Source organism: Hibiscus syriacus, unplaced genomic scaffold (genome assembly GCF_006381635.1).
Source record: "Hibiscus syriacus cultivar Baekdansim isolate YM2019G1 unplaced genomic scaffold, ASM638163v2 tig00112888_pilon, whole genome shotgun sequence".
Classification (NCBI taxonomy): Eukaryota; Viridiplantae; Streptophyta; class Magnoliopsida; order Malvales; family Malvaceae; genus Hibiscus; species Hibiscus syriacus.
This window is the reverse complement of record NW_024063415.1, coordinates 1,413,130-1,438,196: the sequence shown is the minus strand read 5'-3', so window position 1 is coordinate 1,438,196 and position 25,067 is coordinate 1,413,130. Positions and strand designations below refer to the sequence as shown.

Below are 25,067 nucleotides of genomic sequence, written 5' to 3'. Positions count from 1 at the left end.
AACCAAGCGTTCATCGAACTGTTTCTGAACTGGTTTTTTTGTTAGTTTATTTATTAAATGAATAAACATGATCAAGATTTAATGTTTGTTTAATTAAATGAACGAACACGAAAAAAATGCTCGTTCATTCATTTACGTTCGTGAACATTTGATAACACGTTCGTTTATGTTTAGACCTGTTTTAAATATTAAGACTTGATAAATTGTAACCTTTAACTCAATTAATTTTAAACTCAAATAAAAAAAATATTAAAATCATTTAAAAAAATATAAATCCTAAAATTGTTTGGAAATAAAAAAAACATTCTTTCTCAAATATAAACCCAATTAATTTTATGTTTGTTTACATTCGTTCGTTTGTGTTTGTTTAAGTTTGTTTGTTTCTGTTCGTTTATCATTTTAACGAACGAACATAAATGAATAAACTAAATTTCTTAATAAACGAACATAAACAAAAAATCTGTTCGTTTAGCTGTCTGTGTCCGTTCGTTTGTTCGCTTAAAGTTAAATGAACAAACATGAATATACCCTACAAACAGTTTACAAGTCTAATAACTTTACTTATTGAGCAATTTTTTTTACAATTAATGTTACACATTAATTTTTAATTTAAAAATCTTGTTATTTTTTTGTATTACTATCAATATTAATTGATTAATATTGTATAGGTTTAATATAGGATTGACTATTTTAATTTAGGGTCTGATTGTTTTGGGGGGAAACCAATTACGGAATTGGTTTTCCCCGAAATCCCGTGTTTGTTTCACGTAATTCGTTTTTCGAAAAATATTTTTTAGTATTTGGTTGGAGGAAAACTGGTTGGTCAACGTAAAACATTTTCCTAGTCAACAAAATTTCCTTTTTGTTTTCTGGAAAATAACTTACGATCTGGTTTTTCGTAAGTCATTTTCTGAATTTTTCACTTCAAAGAATAAATAATTAAAATAATTTTATTTTATGAACTTAATATTAATAAAATATTTTAATATCATTTTAATCAAAATATTAATTATTAAAATATTTAAAATATATTTATTAAGATTTCTAATAATATAATATTATATTTTTAATGTTATAATAAAATAATCAATTATATTATAATAATATAAGATTATTTTTATTTTAATAATAATAAATTATTAATAAAATTTATATTATTTATTAATTTCATAGAAATAATATTAAATTATTAATAATGAATAATATTATTTATATTTAATATTAATATAATAATCTAATAATATTTTAATAAAGATGTTTAAAATATACTAATTAATATTTTTAAAATATAATTTAACACTATTAATTTAATAAATAATTAATATAATTTATAATGTTTTTATTTCAATAAAATATACCAATATTTTTATTTTTATTAATAAAATTATAAAAATAATATTTAATAATAAATTAATTATTTTAATATTTTAAAAATAATAATATTAAGTTTTATGATAAATAATATTATTTATTGTATTTAATATTTGTAATAAATATTTTTTTAAAAACTCATCAACTAGCGGAAAAAAGGTTTAAACAATATCTTCCAAACATCGTAAAACGTTTTCGAGATGTTTTTCAGAAAAATGTAATTCATTTTACGGAAAACATTTTTCAGAAAACGTTTTCCATAAATGTAATTCATTTTCCATAATTCAATTTCCATAATTCAATTTACAGTAATTCATTTTCCAGAATTCAATTTCCATAAAACAAATTACAACCAAATAAATAGACCCTCACAAATGTCAAAATTCAAACATTTAACATTCCTTAAAGAAGATGATTTCTCGTCCCACTAGACCAAATGAATGTTAGATAAAAAAACTTTATTATTAATTTTTTGTTAATTAATCTGTAGTGATTACAAGATAGTATATCTTCATAATTATTTTAATCATTGATAATGTACGCACACTTTACAAACACAACTATTAAACTTAAGATCTCAAGCGAGAACAATACCCTTTTTAACGATCTAGATCACTCAATAGATTTAAATATTAACGATGCCTTGTTCTAAATCTTTAATCAATCTTAACCATAGAATTGATTTTTTTATAAACAAATAGCTCTCCGATAATAGGTCCTTTAAATCAGTAATATTTTTTAATAAAAATAATTTAATTAGAGGTATATATCAGGACACGTGCCTCTCTCTATTGTAAGAGAAGAATGAGTGCCAGGGCAGATAAATATTACATATTTCTTCCTTGTCATATTTTTCTTTTTCTTTTTTTTTTTTTATAAAAATGATCACATTAAAATTATAAGAAAAATTATAAAAGCAATATAATTAGACAATCCTCCATCGTCAGCCCACTAGCTCTCATTGTTGAGTTATAAAGGAGAAGGCGGCTCTCTGGCTGCTGCTGGGGCAGCTTCAGTTGCCGTGGCCAGTAGGCGTGCGCTGCTAAAGACTAGGAGTTTAAATTTCGAATGTGTTTGTGGTTACAAATTATGAATATAACATATGTTATTATAATCATTGTAGGTATTATGATCGGAATTTTTTTTAATTGAAACTCTTTTTTTATGGGTTAACTGCATGATTGATTAATTATATTTGTGTTTTTGTTCACTTTTCCTCCCTACTTTCAGAAAAATAATATATAGTCACTTTCGTTTATAAGTAATTAAAATGTGGTCAATACGAGTTACCTATCATTAAATATTTTGGTATAATCAAATATTTTGTTGTTCAAATTTGGTTAAAAGTAGACTTAAAATGAAGGAGGAACCGAATGAATAATGAAATCAATGATTAAATCGTAAAACTATCAAAATACATAGTCAAATTTTGGATTTTTCGAATAACTCGAAATTTCCAAATTTTAACTTGACTACTGGAAATCGAATTGATAATTCGAGTTGACAAGGATAACTCGAAATTGAAAAAAATAACTTTTTCTAATTGAAAAAAAATCGATCATTTTCTGCTTCTGTTCAGCCCAAATGTTGAAAAAATCCGGGTTGGGACGCCTGATGAGGGTGCAGGAAGGTGTCGATGAAACAGCGGTGACTGCCGACTCCTTAAGTACTTCCTTTTGCTTTTCATCTGCAAAGCAAAGCAGTGGTTCTTCGCATACTTGCTGCGCCGACGAAGGCGGGACTGGCTTAAAGTCTTGCAGCTTGGCATATTGTGACATTAGGTGAAACATGTAATCATAAACACGGTCCATGCTTATACTTCCCATCAGTTGTTGTGCACTTTTCCCAATTGCCTCCACCTGATTAGCCAAATTATTCAGAAAGAAAGAAAGACTGTACTACTTCTGCTTTCCATCAGTTGTGTTATAATGTACTACTTTTGCTTTTCACCAGTTGTTGTGTTCATTCCCCAGTTTAAGAGGCAGCAGATCATACCTTTGATGGGTTTGTATTACCCCAGTCGACGGCGAACTTGATAGAGCGACATAAATCAACGGAAGAGACGGGCCAGTAATTTAACTTCGGAACAGGCCATGGCATAGCCTTCAGCATATATCTTATAACTGCAGAGAAAATGAAGCACATATGTCAGTATATATAACATTTAAGATAAAATAAGTTTTTCTCTTCAAGAAAAAAAACAACACAACTATGCATTATCAGATGCAACCATTGCATATCTCTGCAATGCAATCCAAGGGGAAAGAATTGTCTGGAAGAAATTTGGGACAGAGTATCATTTGGTTAGAAGAAAAGAGCGAAAAAAGGCAGGTGCTGTTCATTCTCAGGTCCCAAGGACTAAAAATGTAATGTGTTAGTATCACAAGCCCATGACCGACGCTCGCACAGCAAATCCAAGGTGTTTGTACCCACCAGGACAAGCTCAATAGCTGAAACATTCTAAATGGCTCGTCTGCTTAAAGCATAGAGACTGAGTCGAATACTATGGTAGCCTGTAGTTTTCAAGCTTTTTTTAGGACTCTCAAGGAATACAGTCTAGGGAAGTTCCAGGCATATGGCTATGTTCTCTGGACTCAAATGTGAATGATGAATATAATCATGCGTGTTACAGTGATCAGTAAAAAAACAAGTGAACTGTCTGCTGCAGTATTATCAGTCAAAGAGAACTCACCGATAATTACACTGGTCGGATAGTTTGGAATGTTCATACCCAGCCTTTGCTTCCTCTGTCCAGTTCTGTATGGAAAAATGAAATGCCTCATCAAATAACATACATATTATTGTCATAATTGCATTTGGTTGTTAGAGCTATCATTTCTACAGTGGAGAAACTCATCCATTCAGAAAACAAGAGAAATCAAACTAACCTGACGAATAATTTCTGTACCCCACAAATTAGTGTCATTGCACTGCATTAGATCCATACGTATTGGAGATTCAACATCTGGGTTACCTTTCCAATGGGCACGAGCGATCTTCTTCGCCCAGGTTTGAGCTTGTGAACCCTGCTTAATTTTTTTGAACTGCACATCCCAAGGCTGTTTATTTACTTCTGGCCTGCAGACAAGTAATTCATAAAGACATGCACAAGAAGAATGAAATCAATATTCACCAAAACTAACACACATCAATCATAAACCAAATCTCTTATACCACAACAGTAGCTGAGGCTAATGAAAAATTGCAAGATAAAAGCCCAAGAGGGGCACTAAATATATACACACATCCCATGATCCAAAAGATTCACATAACACCAGAAACCCTTTAAGAAAACACTTGGCTTAACATTCACATTATGACTCGACAAACTTATGGGAGTAATTGAACATGAAACATGGATAGCACTGACATACAACGGTACAAATCTAAGTAGACAAACTTGCACAAAGGAACACAATGTTGTTAAGCTTGCAATTTTTCACACAATTCATACTTACATTTAACATCCTATCTGCATAGAATCATTAACAAATTGAGACCTGGGGCTTAGTCCACAACAAGTTATCTGCAATCCCTTGTATCCCCAGATTATGAAATTGCTATTCATATCATTTCAAGTTTGGGATAATTTTGCTCACAGATAACGCACATACACATCATTTCAGTAATTCTTACCAACCCCAAAGGACCAGTCAGGAAAAGGGATGTCTAAGTGAGCCTCGGTCGTGCAATACCGGAGCAGAGGCAGCGGCAATGACCCGTTTTTGACTCGATTCGAAGGCTTGTCCATGAAGTCAAACATGATATCGACGTCAGGGACCATCCCAGTATACTTTTTTCAGAAGCTGTAAAATTCCCCATAGGGTAAACATCAATCTACTTTGTACACAATCATAATACAGAACAACAAATAGTTTCCCTTCCACAATAACAGCACGAAACGCCGCCTGCTTCTTGGCTTTAGTTATGATATCAATGGATATCCATGTTTCGAACCATGGTTCAAGATCACGGTAAATGAACTTGAAAAAGTTTGGGCATTTTGGAGGACTACGAGATGAGACTAAATCCCGCCGTTTCTCCATGTTCTCTTCTGAGGATTGAGCGCCACCGTCGGTGGAGGCGTATCGACAAGTTAGATAGGAGCATTGGATGATTTTGTAAGCGCGAGTATGTAGGGATTCATCGGTGAAGTTCTTCCACGGAAAAATATGCCACGGCGTCGGCTTTAAATTATGACCCACGATGGTTTTCGTTTGTGAAGCGAAATTAGCCACCTAAATCTCCCCGAAAGAAAAAGAAACAAAATCATCGGAACATTCTTCGTTTCATTACAAGCAAGTATATATAAAGAAAAGGGTTCGACCTTGTAGATGAGGAGGGCCATAAGGGAAAGGAAAGAAAAGGAAACGATGGAGAAGAAGAGATAAGAAGGCGACCGAGGGTGTGAAGAGTGAACCTATAATTGTTTTTTCGCCATATTTGAATTTGCTTTTGCTGCTTCACCCTGAAAATGGTGTCCTCTGCTGTTTGTTTTCTAGGAAATTAATAAACAAACAATCAACAAAAAGTTCAAACGATCATTAGTGATTCCTTTTCCAGGAAAACTTTTACTTAGATTATTTGTGTGTGTTTTGCATGGTGGTTTTGGGTTTTCTACGTTCGACCGCCCCACCTATATGTATATCATTCTAAATCAATCCTCAAACTTTTGGACATTTCAGTTTTATCCCTAAACTATGACCTTCATTCTAGATTGGTCCTCAAACTTTTTGAACATTTTAATTTCATCCCCAACTATATGTACATATTAATCACATCTCTTGTTAACAAAATCTCAGACCAAGTTATATTATTATATATTTTAAAAAATATTTTTTTAACCGCAGCTGAACCTAATTACATATTTTTATTCTTTGTCACACATAAATGATAAACCCTAAAATTATACCTAAATTTATAATGATCCAAAATTTAATATGTATTTAGTGGGCAGGTGGATGTGGGGTGGGCAAATGCGGGGCGGGTAAGGTCTCAAACCCATCACCCGCGACGGGTACCACTTTTTAAATCCACACCCACCCACTACCCACTAAAGCTATCCCTATCCCCACCCCAATTGGGACGGGTACGGTGCGAAATCCACGAAATTATACCCGTTTGCCATCCCTAATTGATATGATATATATAATTTTTTAATAATGTAGCATTACCTTATGATGACACATCAATATTACCATTAATTTTTTAACTATGAATGACCAAAATGAAACCAAAACATAGGTATGATTTTGAAACAAAAAATAGTTTAGTGATCAAAACGGAATAAAAGTAATAGTTAAGGTACTATACTTGTAATTTACCCTTAAGAAGTTGGCAAAAGAATCCTAGTAAGATATAACAAAAAAAGGTGTAAGCAAAAGCAATCCTCACCATTCTCCATCTTGTCAAACAAACATGCTACAATGTTAACTTGCAGCAAGAAGATTAGCCATTGCTAAAGCAAGTTTCCAATGACTTTAAAAGAACACAGCAACATAATATTTGTTTATAACTGAGGAATTTACAGTCATGTGTCTGTCATTACCAAATAACCGATGCAGATACACGATTTCGCTTAACTCGACATACAGGAACATGGAAGCCTCGTCTTCATGAAGCTTCCATCTACCTACGGCGAAAAGAGTACAAGGACTTCTAGTAATGTACATATGAACATCTGATGCCTGTTATTGAACCACTACATTAACCTCTGTTACATTAGATACATCCTTGACTTAGTTATACAAACAGATGGCGATGAGGCAAACCTGGTATTAGATAATTAATCTACTCGGTGTCACTATTGGCATCTAAAAAGCTAAATTCTCTGTATCCATCAAGCTTGACTAGTAATGTTCCGCGGTTTTCTTCGCGCCACTGAACATCTTCCTTCTCGAGAAGCTTAATGATCTGCATGCATCAATCAGTGACATAAAATACTACACAACAAGAGCAAAAATTACACTGTCCTAAGATGAGCATAAAGTTAAAGGACTGCAACAAAGAAAATGAATCAAAGTTAGCTGGATCAGGGATGATTTAGATACATACCGACTGTTTCAGTTTTGACTCCCCAATACCATGTGTTCCACATCCAGTGATAACCCTCAGAGTTCGAACCGCTGAAGCAGAATAACGAAAGTAATAAGTACACCACAAACACGCAAATACTCACACAATCAGGATGAACAAATGCTTACAAGGAACATGTATTCCAAATAGAAGGTGTAGTTTTAAAAGCCTCATTGCTTGTTTGACATGTTGCCCATGCAAATCAATGGTTATCACATTTTCAAAGGCTTTGTTCCTGTAAAGACAGGTGATATTAGTTCGATTGACCACAAGAAGAGTAGAAGGTGGAGAGAAAGAGAGAATTTTTCATGTTGAGCGATTCAGATAGTTATATAAGGACTAACCTAACTTTAAATATGTCCTGGCTTGCCCTTTCATCTGCTTCCCGTGCCAATTTAGTCTGTACCTTTCCCTATTCAGATGCAGGGTATCATCATGTCAGAATTGTATTCTAAAGCAAACTCTTGTAGCGAATTTGACATACGAAATCATATTGAAGTCAAGCAGAGAAGAAGACAAGAAAACATTATGGGATAGTATCTCCAGTTTTCATGTTCCGAACATTTTGATTGCCAGTATTTATTTCCTTTTCAAAATTTTCCAATAACATGGCATCTCATCTCAAACTTGTATGTCACACGTTGTGATTCAGAAAATTCACCCAAGTAGAATACGCACCTGGTCAGAAAGATATGCGGCATACCCCAACTCCCCCTTTGAATATGCAGTAACAGCCTGTAGAAGAATGATCATTCCATCGCCAAATAGTCATAAAAAATAAAACTCAAACTGGACAATGCAACTTATATTTGTGAATATTCATAATATAAATATATATTCGGTTTATAGAAATAATAATAATATCTATATTGCTATAAACACCGTACCTTCTGATGATAGGATCTCATAGAATCCCAATGCTCATTGGCCCTCTTTCTAAATTTGTGATACTCGTCTCCCTTGACTACAAATCCAGAAATTTTGAATTATAAAGAAAAAGTTAATGCAGAAAAGTGCAGAAATGTATATATATAGGTTGTACAAATGAGTTTATGTTGAATAATTTGAAAAACTGGTTATAAATGCCACATGAAAAGGGAAATAAAAATAACACAAACCCTAAAAAAGCACATTTAATCAAGAATCACCTTAAGTTCCTTTTTATTCTTTTTGTTTCAGATTACCTTTTTCAAGTCTAACAGAGAAACTAGAATGATCGAACCAATTCAATGGATATTGATATGTCTTTGTTTCTCAGAATAACTTAAGTGGGAAGTTATTCAAGTAGATCTCAATACTTGTATATTCAAATTTTGGTAGGACAAAGAGAAGAAAAGATGTATCATTGCATATGTACCTAACATAGTGACTAATAATGAAAAAATAATTTATATTTTAGGAAATTTTCAGTATTGCCCTTTTAATAAAGATGTTCAAGTACAATTTGTAGTAGAGCTTCAACAAAATTGACTTTTTATAGTCATATTCATAATCCAATTTCGAAATAAGAGGTCACAGTACTAACAAGCCCATACATACAATAACATGCAAAGCCTCAGAAAACAACAAGACAATACCATAGATATCCTGATGAGTCTCTGCATCAGTCGATGGAAAAATATCAATAGCTGGTCCCAATGACTGCATCTTCTTCACTACATTCCTCCAACTCAGAGTCTGTGGTTCATGTTCAGAATGCTTGGGGATGTTAAATAAAGAATCCAACACCTCTTGAGGGAGATTCAACATATTACTCCTTGGGGAAGATGGTGGCATATCTTCAGAACTAGCAAGAACCTTTGCGTAACTCCTATAATTAAAAGAGAGGGGCATATAAAATTTCAAGTCATGATCATGGGTTTTTATACTTAAGATCATTAAAACGGGAGAAATTTTCAAAAGCTTTCTACAATACTACAACAGCCAAGGCAACACTCAAGTATTCTAAATCAAGTTTTTTACAAGATTCCTCAGATAAATGTATTCAAAGATAACACATACATGAAGATGCACCACGGTTCTCTCAAACAAAAGTAATTCTCAGCTACAATTGTATTGTCAGTATAATTAATATGCAAATGCGAGTATTAAAACACACAAACACACACACACACAACAGACAAAACACACATTTAGACCACTCTGACAAACAACCTGAAGAGATTTTCTTTTATACTGTGATTAGGAAATTGTTGTCTCATTCTTTCTGCAGTTTCTTCTCTGTCTAGCAGGCAATTAATTCATCAACAAGAATGGTTTCTCATATAAATTATCACATTCTTCAAGACATGCATGAAATGAAATAGCTCAACACCATTTAGTCATCTACAATGTTATGTTATTTTGTACAACTCTAGAATGAGAAGAAGCACCAAAAGAGAAAGAATAAATGTCAAGGAGAATGGCAGACAGACTAAATTACCTGCAACTATAGCCCATTGACCATATACTATCTTGGAGTTCGCTTTCTGATGAATTAGACATGCAGTCAGATGTCCTATCAGCTAACTGTTGGAAAATTTCAAAAATCACCATTCAGAATACAATGCAATGTAAAATGCTTCAAGGAGATTTCAAGTTATTTGAGCAAAAGCAAAGTAATGCAAATTATGAATAATTGCAATATAAAACTATGCTTCACAAATATAATCTTATACATGCACCAGTGCTCTTGTCCATAAACAAGGGGGTTTTTGTCCTGTATTACTCCTTTAATGACTAACTGAATGAATATATATGAAATGAAAGTGCCCTTTAGTTTGGTTTGCTATATAGAGATGGACCTTGACTTCAAAGCCTCAACCAAACTCTCATTTGAATCAATGAGTGAAATGATCCACAAAACTTGAAACACTTTAAGCAAGAGAAAAAAAAAATATTACTTACATTGTCTGCACATTCAGTAATGAATTCTCTATCCTGTTTACTGTTAAGATTGTCATTCAAATTCTTGGCTTTTTCAAAGGAGGAACCAGATAAATCAAGTAATGTATCCAAAGTCTAGAAAAAGTAATACACTGAATCAGAGTGACATTCTTCAAAAGGATGACAAATCAGAAATAACCATCCCATAACAGTAATGTACAAAAAGCTGTATTTCATTAGCTTATCCCTTAGTTACCACTTTTTTTAAGATTGATTTAACTCAAGAGACGATCATCCCAAGAGGGAAAGAATCACAGGCAGAAGTATGAAGCCAACACAGTCAACCCTGTCTTAAGCAGTACCAAATTTCCTTATTTGCCTATTTTAAAGGTGACAATCAATTTATACCCATAGATTCCCTGATCTTTGGATGCACTAATGTATGGTTAAAGATCAGTTAATTCTTACAAGAGAAGCATCTGTAAAGCACCATGTATTCTATAAAGGGGGCATTTATCCAAAAGTGAATTTTATGTTTTTTTTCCCAGTTAATTCCTAAGAACATCAAAATCTACAAAAAAAAGTACATATTTTTAGGATTCACGATACCTTCTCCACATTGTACCCACACTGACCTGCAAAAATAAATTTTTTTTTGTTCATTAACATGAAAAAAAGAAAATTAAACTAAGTATTCCCTGAATTGTTTTACGAATAAATAAATACACTCACATAAAACATCTCTAACAACAGCCATGCTAAGTTCACACTCGTCCCCAAGCATTGAGCATAAAAACTGTTCCTCATCTTCCTTCACCAACACCGATCTCGCAGGTGCTGCTGCAGCCGGGTCTCGCCATGGGCTTGACCTAACGTAATCTTTCCCCAAAACCGTCGAAACAGTCCCCGTTGCCGCTACCGCTCGCTTCTGCTGCTTTCCTCCTCTGCTACGTCTCCTCCCGTTATTCAGATTTTGAACGCAGCCCGTTTCGGCAAAACCGGAACCGGAAAAACCCGATGATGAAGACCCACTCGAGACTGAGCTCGTCGACGGATCAGGATCTTCACTGTTGTTCCCGTTATCGATCAAATTGGATAGAATCTCAGCCGCTCCTTCCAAATCTCCGTTGGCTTGATTATAAGCTAACGTTGCTTCATCTAGAGAGATCGAACCAAAGGCTTCCATAAACGAGTTAAGAAGCACTCCTCGTGATTCATTATCTTCTCCTTCTCGCCGCCGATCCATCTTACGTGACGCGTCAAATGACGAATCGTTGACGGCCGGCGTTTTCGTCGCAGGTTGTCGCCTCTTCTTCTTCGAGGTACTTCGCTTCATTTATGGGGATGGTGAACCCTAATTGCGAAGAAGAAAATATAAAATTGCAGACTAAATTTGGAAGATGAGTTATTAAAAAGTTGAACGTTGAGTTATTTCTTCTTCTTTTTTATATATAATTATTATTCATTTTTTCATATCCGGAGATGACTTTGTTGAGATTCTCTGCGGTGGGGGACAGGGAAAGTTTAGGATGCTTTGAACCCACGCGCTTTTAAAGAATCTTGACTTGTTTGCTATTAAATTGTCCGTTTGATGGCTAAATACTTAAATGTGATTGGTTGAGTAATCTAGGTAAAGAGTTATCAAGAAGAAACGCGTGGCATGTTCGGATTCACAGGATATAGGATATAAATATTTAGGGTAAACTGCATGTGTAGTGCTCCAATTATCACTTTTATTTTATTTTGTTTTATTTTGATCTCACGTCGTTAAAATAATTAACGATGATACTAAAGTGTGATTATAAAATAATATCATGTTATTATTAAAAAATAATTTTAAACGTTACATCAATAATTTTGTTAATTTTTTTATTTTGTGGGTGACCAAAATGAAACTAAAATATAATGTTAGATTAATTTTTAAGATAAAATAGTTAAATGATCAAAATATAACATAAATGATAATTAAAGTATTAAACATATAGTTTATCCTAAATATTACAAGATTAAATTTTAGGTAGGTCTAGCGTGCATGATTATAAAAAGAGAAAATAAACCCAGTGACAAAAAATGCCTTATAATATACGATTTTAACCAATTTTTTTTGGATTTGCCAAAATGACCAACTAAATCGCAATGCGATCGATAATTCGCAACGCGATCTCCGATATTGCAAATCAGTTTCCATATTCGCAACGCGATTCTGACTATCGCATTGTGATTTTCCAAATCCGCGTTGCGATTTTCCGACTATCGCAATGCGAATATGTAAATCGCAATGCGTGTATGACTATCGCAACGCGAATATGTAAATCGCAACGCGATTATGACTATCGCAATGCGATTCTGACTATCGCAACGCGATTCTAACTGTCGCAATGCGATTTTTAAAGCGCCATTATTATCGCAACGCGTATTTTTTTCAAATTCCAAATACGAATATTAATATATCGGAACACTGAACCGTCTACAGTATATCCCGTAATCGCAACTCATAACCTAAAACCCTAAATCACAACTCAGTCCCATCTCCATCTCTCACTCTCTAAGGCGACATCCGTCCCCATCTCCGACGAAATCAGTCCCCATCTCCGGCGAAATCCGTCTATCTCCATCTCTCAGAGCCACCCTCACAATCATTCACGGTCAAAAATGGAAAATCAACCAAATCAACCACCGAGGGTTAGTTTTTTTAATTATTTTTATTTTGAAAATTTTGCATTATTATTAGGTTTTTCATATTGAAATTGATGATAAGTTTACTGGTAATTTCAATAATAGATTAACCATTTCATTTAGATTGCTTATTAAATTCATTCGATTGCTGCCAATACTGCTAAACTGTTTAGTCTTTAAACCCTGTGAATTTAGTATTTGTCTTTGTTTTGTCTTTTGGTTGAAGTAATGCAGTCCATTCAAGTTTCAATTTTAGTATTTGAAACCGAGAATCGCAACGCGGAATGAAAATCGCAACGACAGAATCGCAATGTGATTTTAGTTTCGCGTTGCGATAGTCAAATTCGCGTTGCGATAGTCATTTTCGTGTTGCGATTTTCATTTTCGTGTTGCGATTTTAAGTTTCAGAAACTATTCTTCTTCTGCAAATTGAAACTTGAATGAATTGCATTACTTCAACAAAAAAACAAAGACAAATACTAAATTCACAATGTTGCAAATTTAAGTTTGAAGAATAAACTACTACTCTTTATGTTTATTGTTCTTGGTATATCTTCACAGTGTAGTTTTTGGTATATCTAACTTGGTATGTTTATTGTTTTTGTAGAACTTTTATTCGGCTCAATTGACCTTAAGAAATAAATTAAGCCTGGCCAAAACAATTGCGTCGAAGCTTTCACCTGCACAAAGAAAAATATTTGAGGATACTTGCTTCGGGCCATGGCTGAAAGTACAACATCCGAGTGGAGATGCTATGTTGACCCATATGTTTCTTCAAACCATGACTAGCGATCTACCAGAGACTATACAACGTCGTGATGAAGAGATATAGTTTGATTTTCCACCAGCGTATAGGTGTTTTGGGCGGGAGGAGTTTTGCTTAATCACCGGTCTACGCTTCGGACACGATGATGTAGGTCGGTACACTAGACATATTATCCGCCTATCATGGTTATCCCGGGTTTTTCCTGAGCTGTCAATGGAGAAGCCGAATTTACACGTGGAAGACTTGACGAGATTATTGAATAAGAAAGATAGTTTTACTCGGATGAATGGCGTCGATGTTGTCCGAGTATGCCTTCTAATACTTTTGCATGCTGGCTTTTTAGGCAGAGAGGCCAGACAACCTATTCCTAATGATCTAATTAAATTGGTAGAGGACCTAAATGCATGGAACCTGTTTCCGTGGGGTTCGTATCTATGGAAAGCTACATGGAATAAGTTGTCGTCTGCCTTTGATGATCGAAAAAGTTTGCGTGGCGATGGTTCCAAATACACTTTGTCAGGCTTTATTTGGGCCTTTAAGGTAAGAATTTTTATATAATGTTTCCAAAATTATAATTAATTATTATTTAACAATTACTAATGTTTGTTATTATATTGTTTGTAGAGTTGGATATTTGAGGCATTTCCCGCTATGCAAACATATGCATTAAAAACTGCTAATGATATTCCTAGGGCTATTTCCTGGAAGAGGAAACGGACCTTGCAGCAATGGGAAGATTTACTACCGTATACGACAATAAATAATGTAAGTTAACACAAATACTACCATATGTTTATAAACAAGTTATTATTAGTACACGTTTAACTTTGTTTGAGCTTTTATATTGTTAGGAGTCCAACACTCCATTACAGAGGCTGACACCCACGGAAGCTGAGCTTGCCACTGATTGGTGGCAAGCTAGTAAGCATTTTTTTGATGGCACGGATGATGAGCAGCCTCCACTTCGAGAGCCATCACCTCACCCAGAGCCATCACCTGATCGACCTGACTGTACACTTCCACAACGAGAGCCATCACCTATTCTGTCACATCATCGAGCCTCTTCTCCACCATCACCTCATGATAGGCGACCGTCAAAGATGCCACGACGTTTATCTCCCTGTTCTCCACATCCACCTCCACGGGATGAGTTAGGGGAGTTACGTGATGAGGTCAATGCCTTGCGTGAGGAGGTCAGTACTTTACGCGATGACAATGGTGCATGGCGTGTTGAGGTGTCTACTTTACGTGGTGAGGTAGTTGTTCTACGTTAGATGGTAGCATCGTTGCAGAATGAGGTTCATACTCTACGCAACGAGGTAAGTTTAATATTTTTCATATTTAACTTGATGATAAATTTACTCGTAATTTCACTTAGATTAACCATTTCACTTAGATTAACCATTTCACTTAGATTGCTTAGTAAATTCATTCGGTTGCTGCCAATACTGCTAAACTGTTTATTCTTTAACCCTGTGAAGTTAGTATTTGTTTTTGGTTGTCTTTTGGTTGAAGTAATGCAATCCATTCAAGTTTCAATTTGCAGAAGAAGAATAGTTTACTTTCTCAACGCGGAAATGACTTTTGCAACGCGGAAATGACTTTCGCAACGCGGAAATGACTATCGCAACGCGAAAATGACTATCACAACGCGAATTTGACTATCACAATGCGAATTTGACTATCGCAACGAGAGAATCGTAATGCGAAATGAAAATCGCATTGCAATTCTCTCGTTGCGATAGTCAAAATCGCGTTGCGATAGTCATTTTCGCGTTGCGATAGTCATTTTCACGTTGCGATAGTCATTCGTGTTGCGATTTTAAGTTTTAGATTCTATTCTTCTTCTGCAAATTGAAACTTGAATGAATTGCATTACTTCAACCAAAAGGCAAAGACAAATACTAACTTCACAGTGTTGAAAATGTAAGTTTCAAGAATAAACTACTACTCTTTATGTTGTCATTGAACCTGCACTAAACCTATATGTTGTCATTTTAAATGTTTATATAAGTGATTACTTCTGGAATGTTATCTGATGCATTTTGTGAACAATGATAGAATAATGACTTGGGTGAATACCGTGCAAGTTTGAAATATATTTGTCTTTGTTTTCACTGTTTAATATCATGTCTGTTTATTTACTGATTTATGTATTAATTTATTTTTAGCGGCCCGCTAAGGTGGATGCTCTACGTCGGGTTTTTCTTACAAGACGGAGTTCACGCATCAGACGGCGTGCACGTGCCATTAAGTCTCCGTTCACCCCAATAGTGCGAAGAATCCGTAAGAAAAAGCCCGACTCACCTGTCATCGTTAAAGAGGCCTCCCCTATCATTCAAGAGGCCCCTATCATCCCTCAAGAGTCCCATCCCACCGTTCAAGAGGCCACTGTCATCGTTGAAGAGGTCCCTCCCAACATTCTAGAGCCCGATTCACACGGCATAATGTATCGAATTATTGAGAAACCCCCTCACGTGCCGGACATGATGGATGACTGTTGGCTTTCGTATAAGTTACCGGCCAGTACCATTCCCGCAGATGAAGTGGAGAGGAAACAACTACGGGAAACAATTCTGGATAATACCCTTTGGGCTAAGACCGCAGTTGATTTTTATCTACATGAGCGGAGCCAAGGGTGTTACGCTGACATATACAAACTCAACGATGATATGCATTTGTTGATTGATCGGTCTTGGTGGGGTGTGTTATTAGGGGTTGAAGACAATGAATATTTCGATGGGGGGGTAAGTATTATATTTATTCTTATATTTCATTTTGATTAATTTTTTTTTAAATTTATGTAATTCACTAATATATGTCTTTTTTTGTAAAACAACATATTGATGCATGGGTGTCACGTCTTCTAATAGTAAGGGCTTTGAAGAAAAATAAAAATAAAAAAAATACGCGATATACAATTATGCCGACGTCTTTTCACGTAGTTCACTTAAAGAATCAACGACAGGAATCATATGTGTTGGCTAATGGACAAGCTAAACTTTATCCTGCATGGTGGGAGGTCGATAAGGTTAGTATTTTTTTTTAAATATTTTAAAGGTGTTCATAAATAAGTGCGCAATTTGAATTATTACTTATGATTGCAGGTGTTTATCCCTGTTTTGGAACGTACTCATTGGCTTCTCGTCGAGCTTCAGCTCCCATCCCTGAAGACAATAGTATATTACAGCATGATAAATTACATATCATTGTCTGATTTGAGAGATATTATTAAGGGATGGAGCTCTTATTTGGCTAAATTCTTGGATGCGATTAATTATTGGACTTATTCTGGAAACAAGAAGCCAAAGAAGTTCAATGTTACAGTTATCAGAGACGAGATCGCGCCACAACAAACGCCGGAAGCTAGAGGGGATTGTGGTCCTCTCGTATGCATGTGCTTGGAGCATTTGACGACAGGAAGTACACAATTTCTACCTCCCACAGATAGAGATAGAGGTGCAGTAGGCTTGTGGTTTTGGCATTTTATGGCTAGAGAGATATATTCGAGACGCTGCATACCGCATCCGCGTTATGAAAGTGTCCATAAACAATTTGTAAGTCAAATGCAAGTGTTGTTAAGTACCTAGAACTCAATAATAATTTGCTGTTTGTTGGTTTTAGATGTGTAGAAAGTGTTATTTGAGCAAATGTTTGGTTTCTGCAGGTTAATCCTGAAGTGAGCTGCGTGAAATTGATGTGCATAAACAACTGTCTGGGGTACACTTTTTTTTATTGTAATTGATTCTTAAAAGTCTGACTTGTTTAATTGATGAGAAAAATAATATAATAAGAGTTGATTTGTTTAATTGATGTGTAAATAATTCTTATTTGTTTAATTGATGTGTAAATAATTCTTATTTGTGCTTGTTTAATTGATTAAAAGTTGATTATTGATGTGTAAATAATTCTTATTTGTGCTTGTTTAATTGATTGAAATGTAAAAGTTGATTTGTTTATTTCAATATGCATCATATTCGCGTTGTGATAGTCTAATACACTTTGCGATTTTCTCGTTGCGATAGTCAAATTCCCGTTGCGATAATCAAATTCGCGTTGCGATAGTCATTTCGCGTTGCGATAGTCAAATTCGTGTTGCGATAGTTAAATTCGCGTTGCGATAGTCATTTTCGCGTTGCGATAGTCATTTTCGCATTGCGATTATCCCGTTGCGATAGTCAAATTCGCGTTGCGATAGTCATTTTCGCATTGCGATTATCCCGTTGCGATATTCAAATTCACGTTGTGATAGTCATATTCGCGTTGCGATAGTCATATTCGCGTTGCGATAGTCAAATGAATGTGTAATAAGTGATAACAACTGAACAAATCATAGCAATGTTCAAACTCAAGTTACTAATATACATGGGCCTAACTGAAAATGTTAAAAGTTTACACATAAAATACACATAATACAACGTTTGCATTTAAAAATCACCTAAGTTAATAGTCCCAAAAGGTGAAGCCGGTTGTGATTGAGATTTTGATTGCGATTTTGATTGCCTTTTACTTGACACCATATGGGCTTTGGATTTTGATGATGATCCATATTTTGGTAGAGGAAAAGATGATTGTGATGGCACTAGTGACCCACATGTCAACCTTGTATGACCACTTTCCTTGCACCGACTACATGTCGATCTCTTCTTCTCTTCACCCTTAGACGGTATACGATCGTGACTTTTTGGTCGGCCATGTAGCCTTCTGTCCATGGCTGGTGGCAAAACTGTTTGTAAGTCATCTGGTATGTCCCACTCAGAAGGATGTGGAATAGGGTAGATAATCTCGGCATAAGTCTGTCGATATACTTCTGTAGTGTAGCAATCTATAGCTTATGCGCTTGAATCATCTTGGTTTAGATGAAGAGCAACTTTTATAACATGGCCACACGGATAACCAGATGTTTGCCATTTCATACAACTATACGTCTTTGCATTTAGATCGACAAGCCCATTTAAGTTATTATCCAGTACTTCAAACAAAGTGTTTGAACATGGTTCAACTCTCCATGACGTTGACTTCACAATACGTTTCGTTATCTTTTTTTCAATCCATGGTGTAACACGATGTTCCAATGTTCCTGTAAATTTAAATAAATAATACTTAGTAAAATATATGATAAGTTACGAATTTAAAGAATTAATACCTGTATGGTTTCTTTTCTTGTAGTACCACTGTTGAATAGAGGCTCGAAAAAACTCCATCAACATAGTAATGGGTAATTTCCGGGAATGACGACTTAGAGCGTTGATTGATTCTGCACTATTAGACATCATGAAACCATATCTTGCTCCAAGTTGATGTACTCTTGACCATCTTTCAAACCCGACATCTTCTAGTGTTTGAGCACACTAAGGCAAAACACGTCTTAAACAATTTATATGCTTATTAAAATCCACTTCCCGATAAGCTTTTATAGCCTTCCAGTATGTCCATTTGTGATTTTTTATACTAGCATACCTTGATTTTAGATTTCTATATAAATGAACACCACAAAGTCCATGAAAAGCATCTAAGAAACACCTTCTAACAGCGTTGTCAATTGAGTTTGCCCTATCGAATATGATTGTCAGATTGCTAATAGGACCTATGCAATCCCTAAGATGCCCCATAAACCATGTCCATGAATCAGAGGTTTCAGATTTGCCAACCCCGTAAGCTATTGGCAGTATCCCATTATTAGCATCCATGGCTACTGCTAATAAGTTTACTCCAAGGTATCGACCTTTTAAATGTGCTTCGTCAACTATAATAACTGGGCGCATGCAAGTAATAAACGAATGAATCTATAAAATCATATACACAAGAAATATAATCATTTAAATGTGAAATGCATGTAACTAACAAAAATGAGTCAACAAAATTATATTGATTTTCTAACCGCTGCACCAATGATGATAAACAACAACTCAAAGCGTCCATCTCTATCTGTTTTGATATGAGTTACCGACCCAGGATTTTTCAGCTTTAAATTGTGACAATAAGCCGGCAATTGGGCAAACGATGCTTTTGGCGACCCCCTCAACAATTCCAAGGCATAACATTTGGCTCTCCAAGCTTGAGAATATGAGATACTAATCTTGAACCAAGCATTCATGTCAGTCATAATTTCATGTCCCCGATATACCCTGCCATTCAAAAACATTAACTCAGCCAGAAAACCACCCAACACCTTTTTGTTTGCTTGTCTATGGTGAGAAAAAACTTGGGTTCTTGAACATGTATGTTTATCAATAAAATTCCTAACTTGAAACATTTCACAATCTTTTATCCTCTTTGAAATCATATGCCACGTACAGTTTTTGTCAATCATACACCTTGTTTCAAACCGATCTTTGTTTGATTTGTTAACTTTTAGTTGATAGCCATCTTCCACACATTTCGTATACAAAGCTATCTTCAAGTCTTCCTTTATATCAAAACAATCATCTTTCTTGATACGAATAATTTTTGTGTAACAATCAACTTCTATTTTTACCAACTCTTCTTCCGGTATCTGAAGTAATTCTGGCATATTCCAGTTATACTCCCGTGGCATTTTCTTCGGGGATTTCTTCTTCTTCTTTTTCTTCTTCAGGGTTATATGAATTATAGAATGGATGTTCAACATGTTCATTCACAGTCGTAACTTCCTCCTCATTATCATCAACAACATCTTCCTCGGCAGCGGCTGTTTAATCATTAAAATTCAGGTATTGATCAATATCAAAATCATTACACGCAGGGTCTGTTTCTTCTTCTGAAACATCATCAAAATTCGAGTATTGACCAAGATCAAAGTCCGGGTATTGACCAAGATCAAATTTTGAATACCGAATAGTACTCATAATTTTTTCTGTTGGCTCATCATCGTCTAACTGGTTAATACGAAAACCGGAATTTGGTGCTGAAAGTTTATTGGGATTTGGATTAGGGAATGATTGTGGGTTTTGAGATTGTGTTTGGTATTGGAAATGTGGTGAAACAAAATTTGCTTGGTGATGAAATTGTGGTGGAACCATTAAATTTTGAGCACCATAAACTGGGGTTGAAAAACTTAGTTGATTACTGCCCGCTACTGATCCAACTTCACTACTTCTAGGTTCAACAACATACAATGTAACATCATCTTGCAAAACACTAATGTAAGCAATGAATCGTTCAACATCTTCATTGTCGGTTAACAAATAAACTTTACATTTTCTCTGATAAGATAGCCTAAATCCACTTAAGGGCTCTAAATTCAATTTATTTGCAACACGTAACATTAGAGTTTCATAAGTTAATTTTTTTAATGACAGTTTTAGTTGAAGATTCATGGGTAAAGGCATATATTGTAAAACACCATGAACATTCTCCCATGACCCTCCAAAACACAAATCTATCCAAACATGATCAACATTAGATGATTTCATTATTGTAAATTAATTTACTAAACAAACGAGCTGCGAAACTAAAACCTGTTGCCGGATGGGGATGAATGTCGTTGGATATAAGAACGGATGTCACCGGAGAGAGTGATAGATGGAGATGGAATGAGTTGCAATTTAGGGATTTAGGTTATGAGTTGCTTCTGCTGCGTAGTTATATACCCAAAACATTTGTGTTGCGAAACTAAAACCTGTTGCGAATTTGAAATTCAGCATTGCGACAGTCAGAATCGAGTTGCGATAGTCATAATCGCATTGCGATTTACATATTCACGTTGCGATAGTCATACTCGCATTGCGATTTACATATTCATATTGCGATAGTCGAAAAATTGCAACGCGAATTTGGAAAATCACAATGCGATAGTCAGAATCGCGTTGCGAATCTGAAAACTGATTTGCGATACCGGAGATCGCGTTGCGAATTATCGATCGCATTGCGATTTAGTTGGTCATTTTGGCAAATCCAAAAAAAGTTGGTTAAAATCGTATATTATAAGACATTTTTGGTCACTGAGGTTATTTTCTCTTATAAAAACTTTAAAAAAACTATATCTTTCTGCCAATTATAAATTAGTACTTGTAATAAAATAGAAGAAAATGAAATAATAAGAAGAAAAATAGAATAAAGAAGAAATTTTGTATTATTTTTTTAATATGTATGATATATAATATTTTCTCTAAATTTTATATTTATAGACATAAGGAGTAGATATCATGTAGAACTCAAATTCTAATGGGAGTTAAAGTCTCAACAATAAAGTACATCGAAGTCCTATTTAATAGAATAAGTTAATCATAATAGATATCCACATAAGTAAATATTTATAACAATTATTCTTGGATGCCCATTAAGATAATATGTCTTGTTAAAATCTTATTAAGATAAAAGCTTTGTGTGAGAAAATCTTAATGAATGAAAAAATAGTACACATATCTTTAATATGCATAATGTGTTACCTCATTAAAAACTTTATCAGAAAAATTCGGTGGGACAAAATCTCAGTTAAGAAAAAAAGAATACAACATGTATATATTCTCTCTCATGACAAAATCACAAAAGATATTTGAGTCTTCATAATTTAATCTTGAATGTCATCTTTTTTAGAGTTGTGATCCTAGTTTTTCTTAGATCAGGTCATGAAATTACCATTAAGACGATGATAAATGTCTGAAGCCCGTGGTACGGAACAATATACTCTAATTCTTTTGACGGCTTTATGTTGATTAATAAAAGAAATTCAGTTAGAGTATGGTTCTTCCTACACAAGTTTTCTATCCCTATAAATAGAAAGTAAGTAATAAGATCTTGTGAAGGGAGAGTGAGTAACAATTGTAACAAATCGTGTACTTATTTAACATAGTGAAATTTTCTTCTCATATGCTTATGGGTTTTCTCTTTTGGGTTTTCCATATAAATCTTTGTAACGCTCTGAATATTGATCTAGTAGTTTTATGTCGACCCAAGAATTTATTTAATAGAATTATTATAACATAAAGTTCCATTAGATCGAATTTAGGATCGATAGGGTAAGAAATTAGCCTAATATGAAATAAAAAGGGATTTTTAAGCTTGTGATAAAAGAAGATGAACTAAGAGAGTCAATTTCTCATTTAGGAAAAATATGACTGATATGGGGAAGAATTTTTTTGTTTCACGTGAGCCTATTTTGGGTAATATAAGACTTTATTTCTCATCTTTTTCCAACACTTCTCTTCCTGTCATCTTTTTTCTTCTTATTTTCTCTTCATCGCTAGAGTTAAAGGCTTCTCTTTTCTCCATCTTCTTCAGTCCATCCGAAAATCTAAGGCAAGATTCATGATCTTTGAATTATAAGCTCTAAGATGAGCTCACCATCTTTTTCAATGGTGGCAATGCACTCATTTTAGGTTTTTAGAGGGTTTAAGCTTCAAGAGCTTCCTCCATGATTTATATTTGATTCTCATGTAGTTTATTTTTTGTTTAACACTTAATGTCCTTCATTTTCATGTTGAATCTTGTGGTGGCTTTTGGGTGGTGGAAGAGTGGTGCAAGAACCCCCAAAGAGAAAAAAAATTGAGAAAGTCGATTCTTAAAGGATTTAGAAAGGTATTTGGGTAGCTAGGAGCTAAGGTAACACACTATAACTCTTCCTTACTACTTGTATGTCATTTACATAAGTTTGCTTGCTTGTATGGGGTGGAAGAGCATGTGGGGACTTGAGTGCTTGATTTGTTAAAATGAACTTTTTGGTGTTAAGTTGGTGTAATATGATGTATAATAACCCCTAATGACTTTTATAAGCTTTAATAATCAACTTAGATCTTAAAACAATGATTTAGGGTGAGTTTGGTATTTTTTAGCAAAACAATGTGTTTATGGGTAACAATATTGATATTGGATGAACTGGTATCGATATTGTTCATATCCCGGGTAAAAATAGGTTTTATAGGTCTCGGTATCGATATATTTCCTTTGGTATCGATACTAAGGGTTATAGTATTGATACCGAATGGTCAGCATTGATACAGTTGGTATCCATACCGGATAAACTAGTATCCATATCGAAGGATTGGTATCCATACCGATATCTATACCAGATGAACCGATATCCATATCGAAGGCTTGGTATCAATACCCAAAGTTGTTGAGTAACTTCAAGATGTCAAAAAGACTAAAGAGTGAGGATTTTAATATCGTTTGAGATCAACCATCTAACTCGAGTGTGAGAGGTTACTAAAATACCCTTAGGGGCTAAAATTACCAATTTGCCTTTACAGGCCTCAATGAAGGAAATAACCTATATGGGTAATAGATTAAGTTACATATTGTTTAAATAATAATATGAGACATTTATCTCTATAATGAGGGTGATCATGAAAACTCAGTAAGAATATTATAAATTAATAATATTAAGTTTTTGGCTATGTGATATCAGTACTCTATACATAAAGTATTGATACTCTTTGATTGGTTATCGATATCAAAGGGTGAGGTATCGATACCATCATTAATTTACAAATTTCAGTAGCTAGATTTAGTACCGGTACCTAGGATGGTATTGGTACCCAGATAGAGAAGTATCGATACTCCAAGTAGGGGTATTGATACTGTAAGGCCTTCTCAAATCATATAATATAGATATTGGTATCGATACTTAGGGTGGGTATTGATACTAAAGTATCGATACAAAAAGCTTAGTATCGGTACCCTTATACTGAATCAGGTAAGAAAAATAACTTTAGCTTAAGGGCTCGGGAAGAGGTCTAAGACCACCAAACTTCTCTAATGAACTTATAAGTGAGAACAATGAATGAATTCAGAAAAAGCTTAAGAACTTTATGTAGTAAGACGTCATAAAGCTCATGCCTTGTTAGATACTCAGAAAATAATATAGACACCCGAGTTACTTATGCATGATGGTAGTTTATCAGTCGTCCCTCCAATCCAAAGGTGAATCGAGGGAAAACATGATTAGAGCGACTAGAGTGTCACCACTAATTGGTAAACCCGAGTCAAACTTTGGGCTAGCTGATAATACAACAAGTGCATAGTAGTAACAATATTCATATTAAAATCATGAAAAACTCAGAGACCATAAAGATAAAAATGACTAAAATGCCCTTTAGTGTTAAATGACCAGAATAAGAACAATTTAATAAGTTAATAGGTATAAAAGACTAATATGCCCTTTTCATAACGTTCTAGAAGAGAGAACAAGTGAAACAATAGCAGGTGAAAGGACGACCTCACCTGGTTATATTGAGTTATGATAGCAAGTATCTGAACTAAATTATTTGCCCTTGTGTAGAATTACTTAATAAGTGTGGCCTATGGGTACCCTAGCATGTTTGTGTGTACATGACGATCGTCTTGTTTGTATAGAATATCTGGATATACCTCAGCTAATACGTAAGGTACTTCA

At 34.5% G+C, this 25,067-nt stretch overlaps 1 protein-coding gene and 1 pseudogene across 3 annotated transcripts; both read right to left on the bottom strand.

Annotated features, from left to right (window-relative positions):
* Positions 1-2,924: 2,924 nt before the first annotated feature.
* Positions 2,925-6,827, bottom strand: LOC120184400 (annotated as a pseudogene).
* Positions 6,828-6,866: 39 nt separating this feature from the next.
* LOC120184361 (SMR domain-containing protein At5g58720-like) lies at positions 6,867-11,719 on the bottom strand. 3 transcript variants are annotated; one of them, XM_039188851.1, is made up of 11 exons: positions 11,044-11,719; positions 10,921-10,946; positions 10,333-10,446; positions 9,869-9,954; positions 9,024-9,256; positions 8,334-8,410; positions 8,125-8,181; positions 7,791-7,858; positions 7,575-7,681; positions 7,426-7,496; positions 6,867-7,284 (listed from the first exon to the last, which is right to left on the bottom strand). In XM_039188851.1, the coding sequence occupies exons 1-11, from the start codon at positions 11,645-11,647 to the stop codon at positions 7,162-7,164; spliced, it is 1,566 nt and encodes a 521-aa protein (XP_039044782.1). In that variant the 5' UTR covers positions 11,648-11,719; the 3' UTR covers positions 6,867-7,161. The 3 variants fall into 3 exon arrangements, with proteins under 3 accessions (XP_039044782.1, XP_039044783.1, XP_039044784.1); XM_039188852.1 differs by having other exon boundaries at positions 9,869-9,950; positions 10,329-10,446; positions 11,044-11,647; XM_039188853.1 differs by lacking the exon at positions 10,333-10,446 and having other exon boundaries at positions 11,044-11,718.
* Between the last annotated feature and the right edge of the window lie 13,348 nt (positions 11,720-25,067).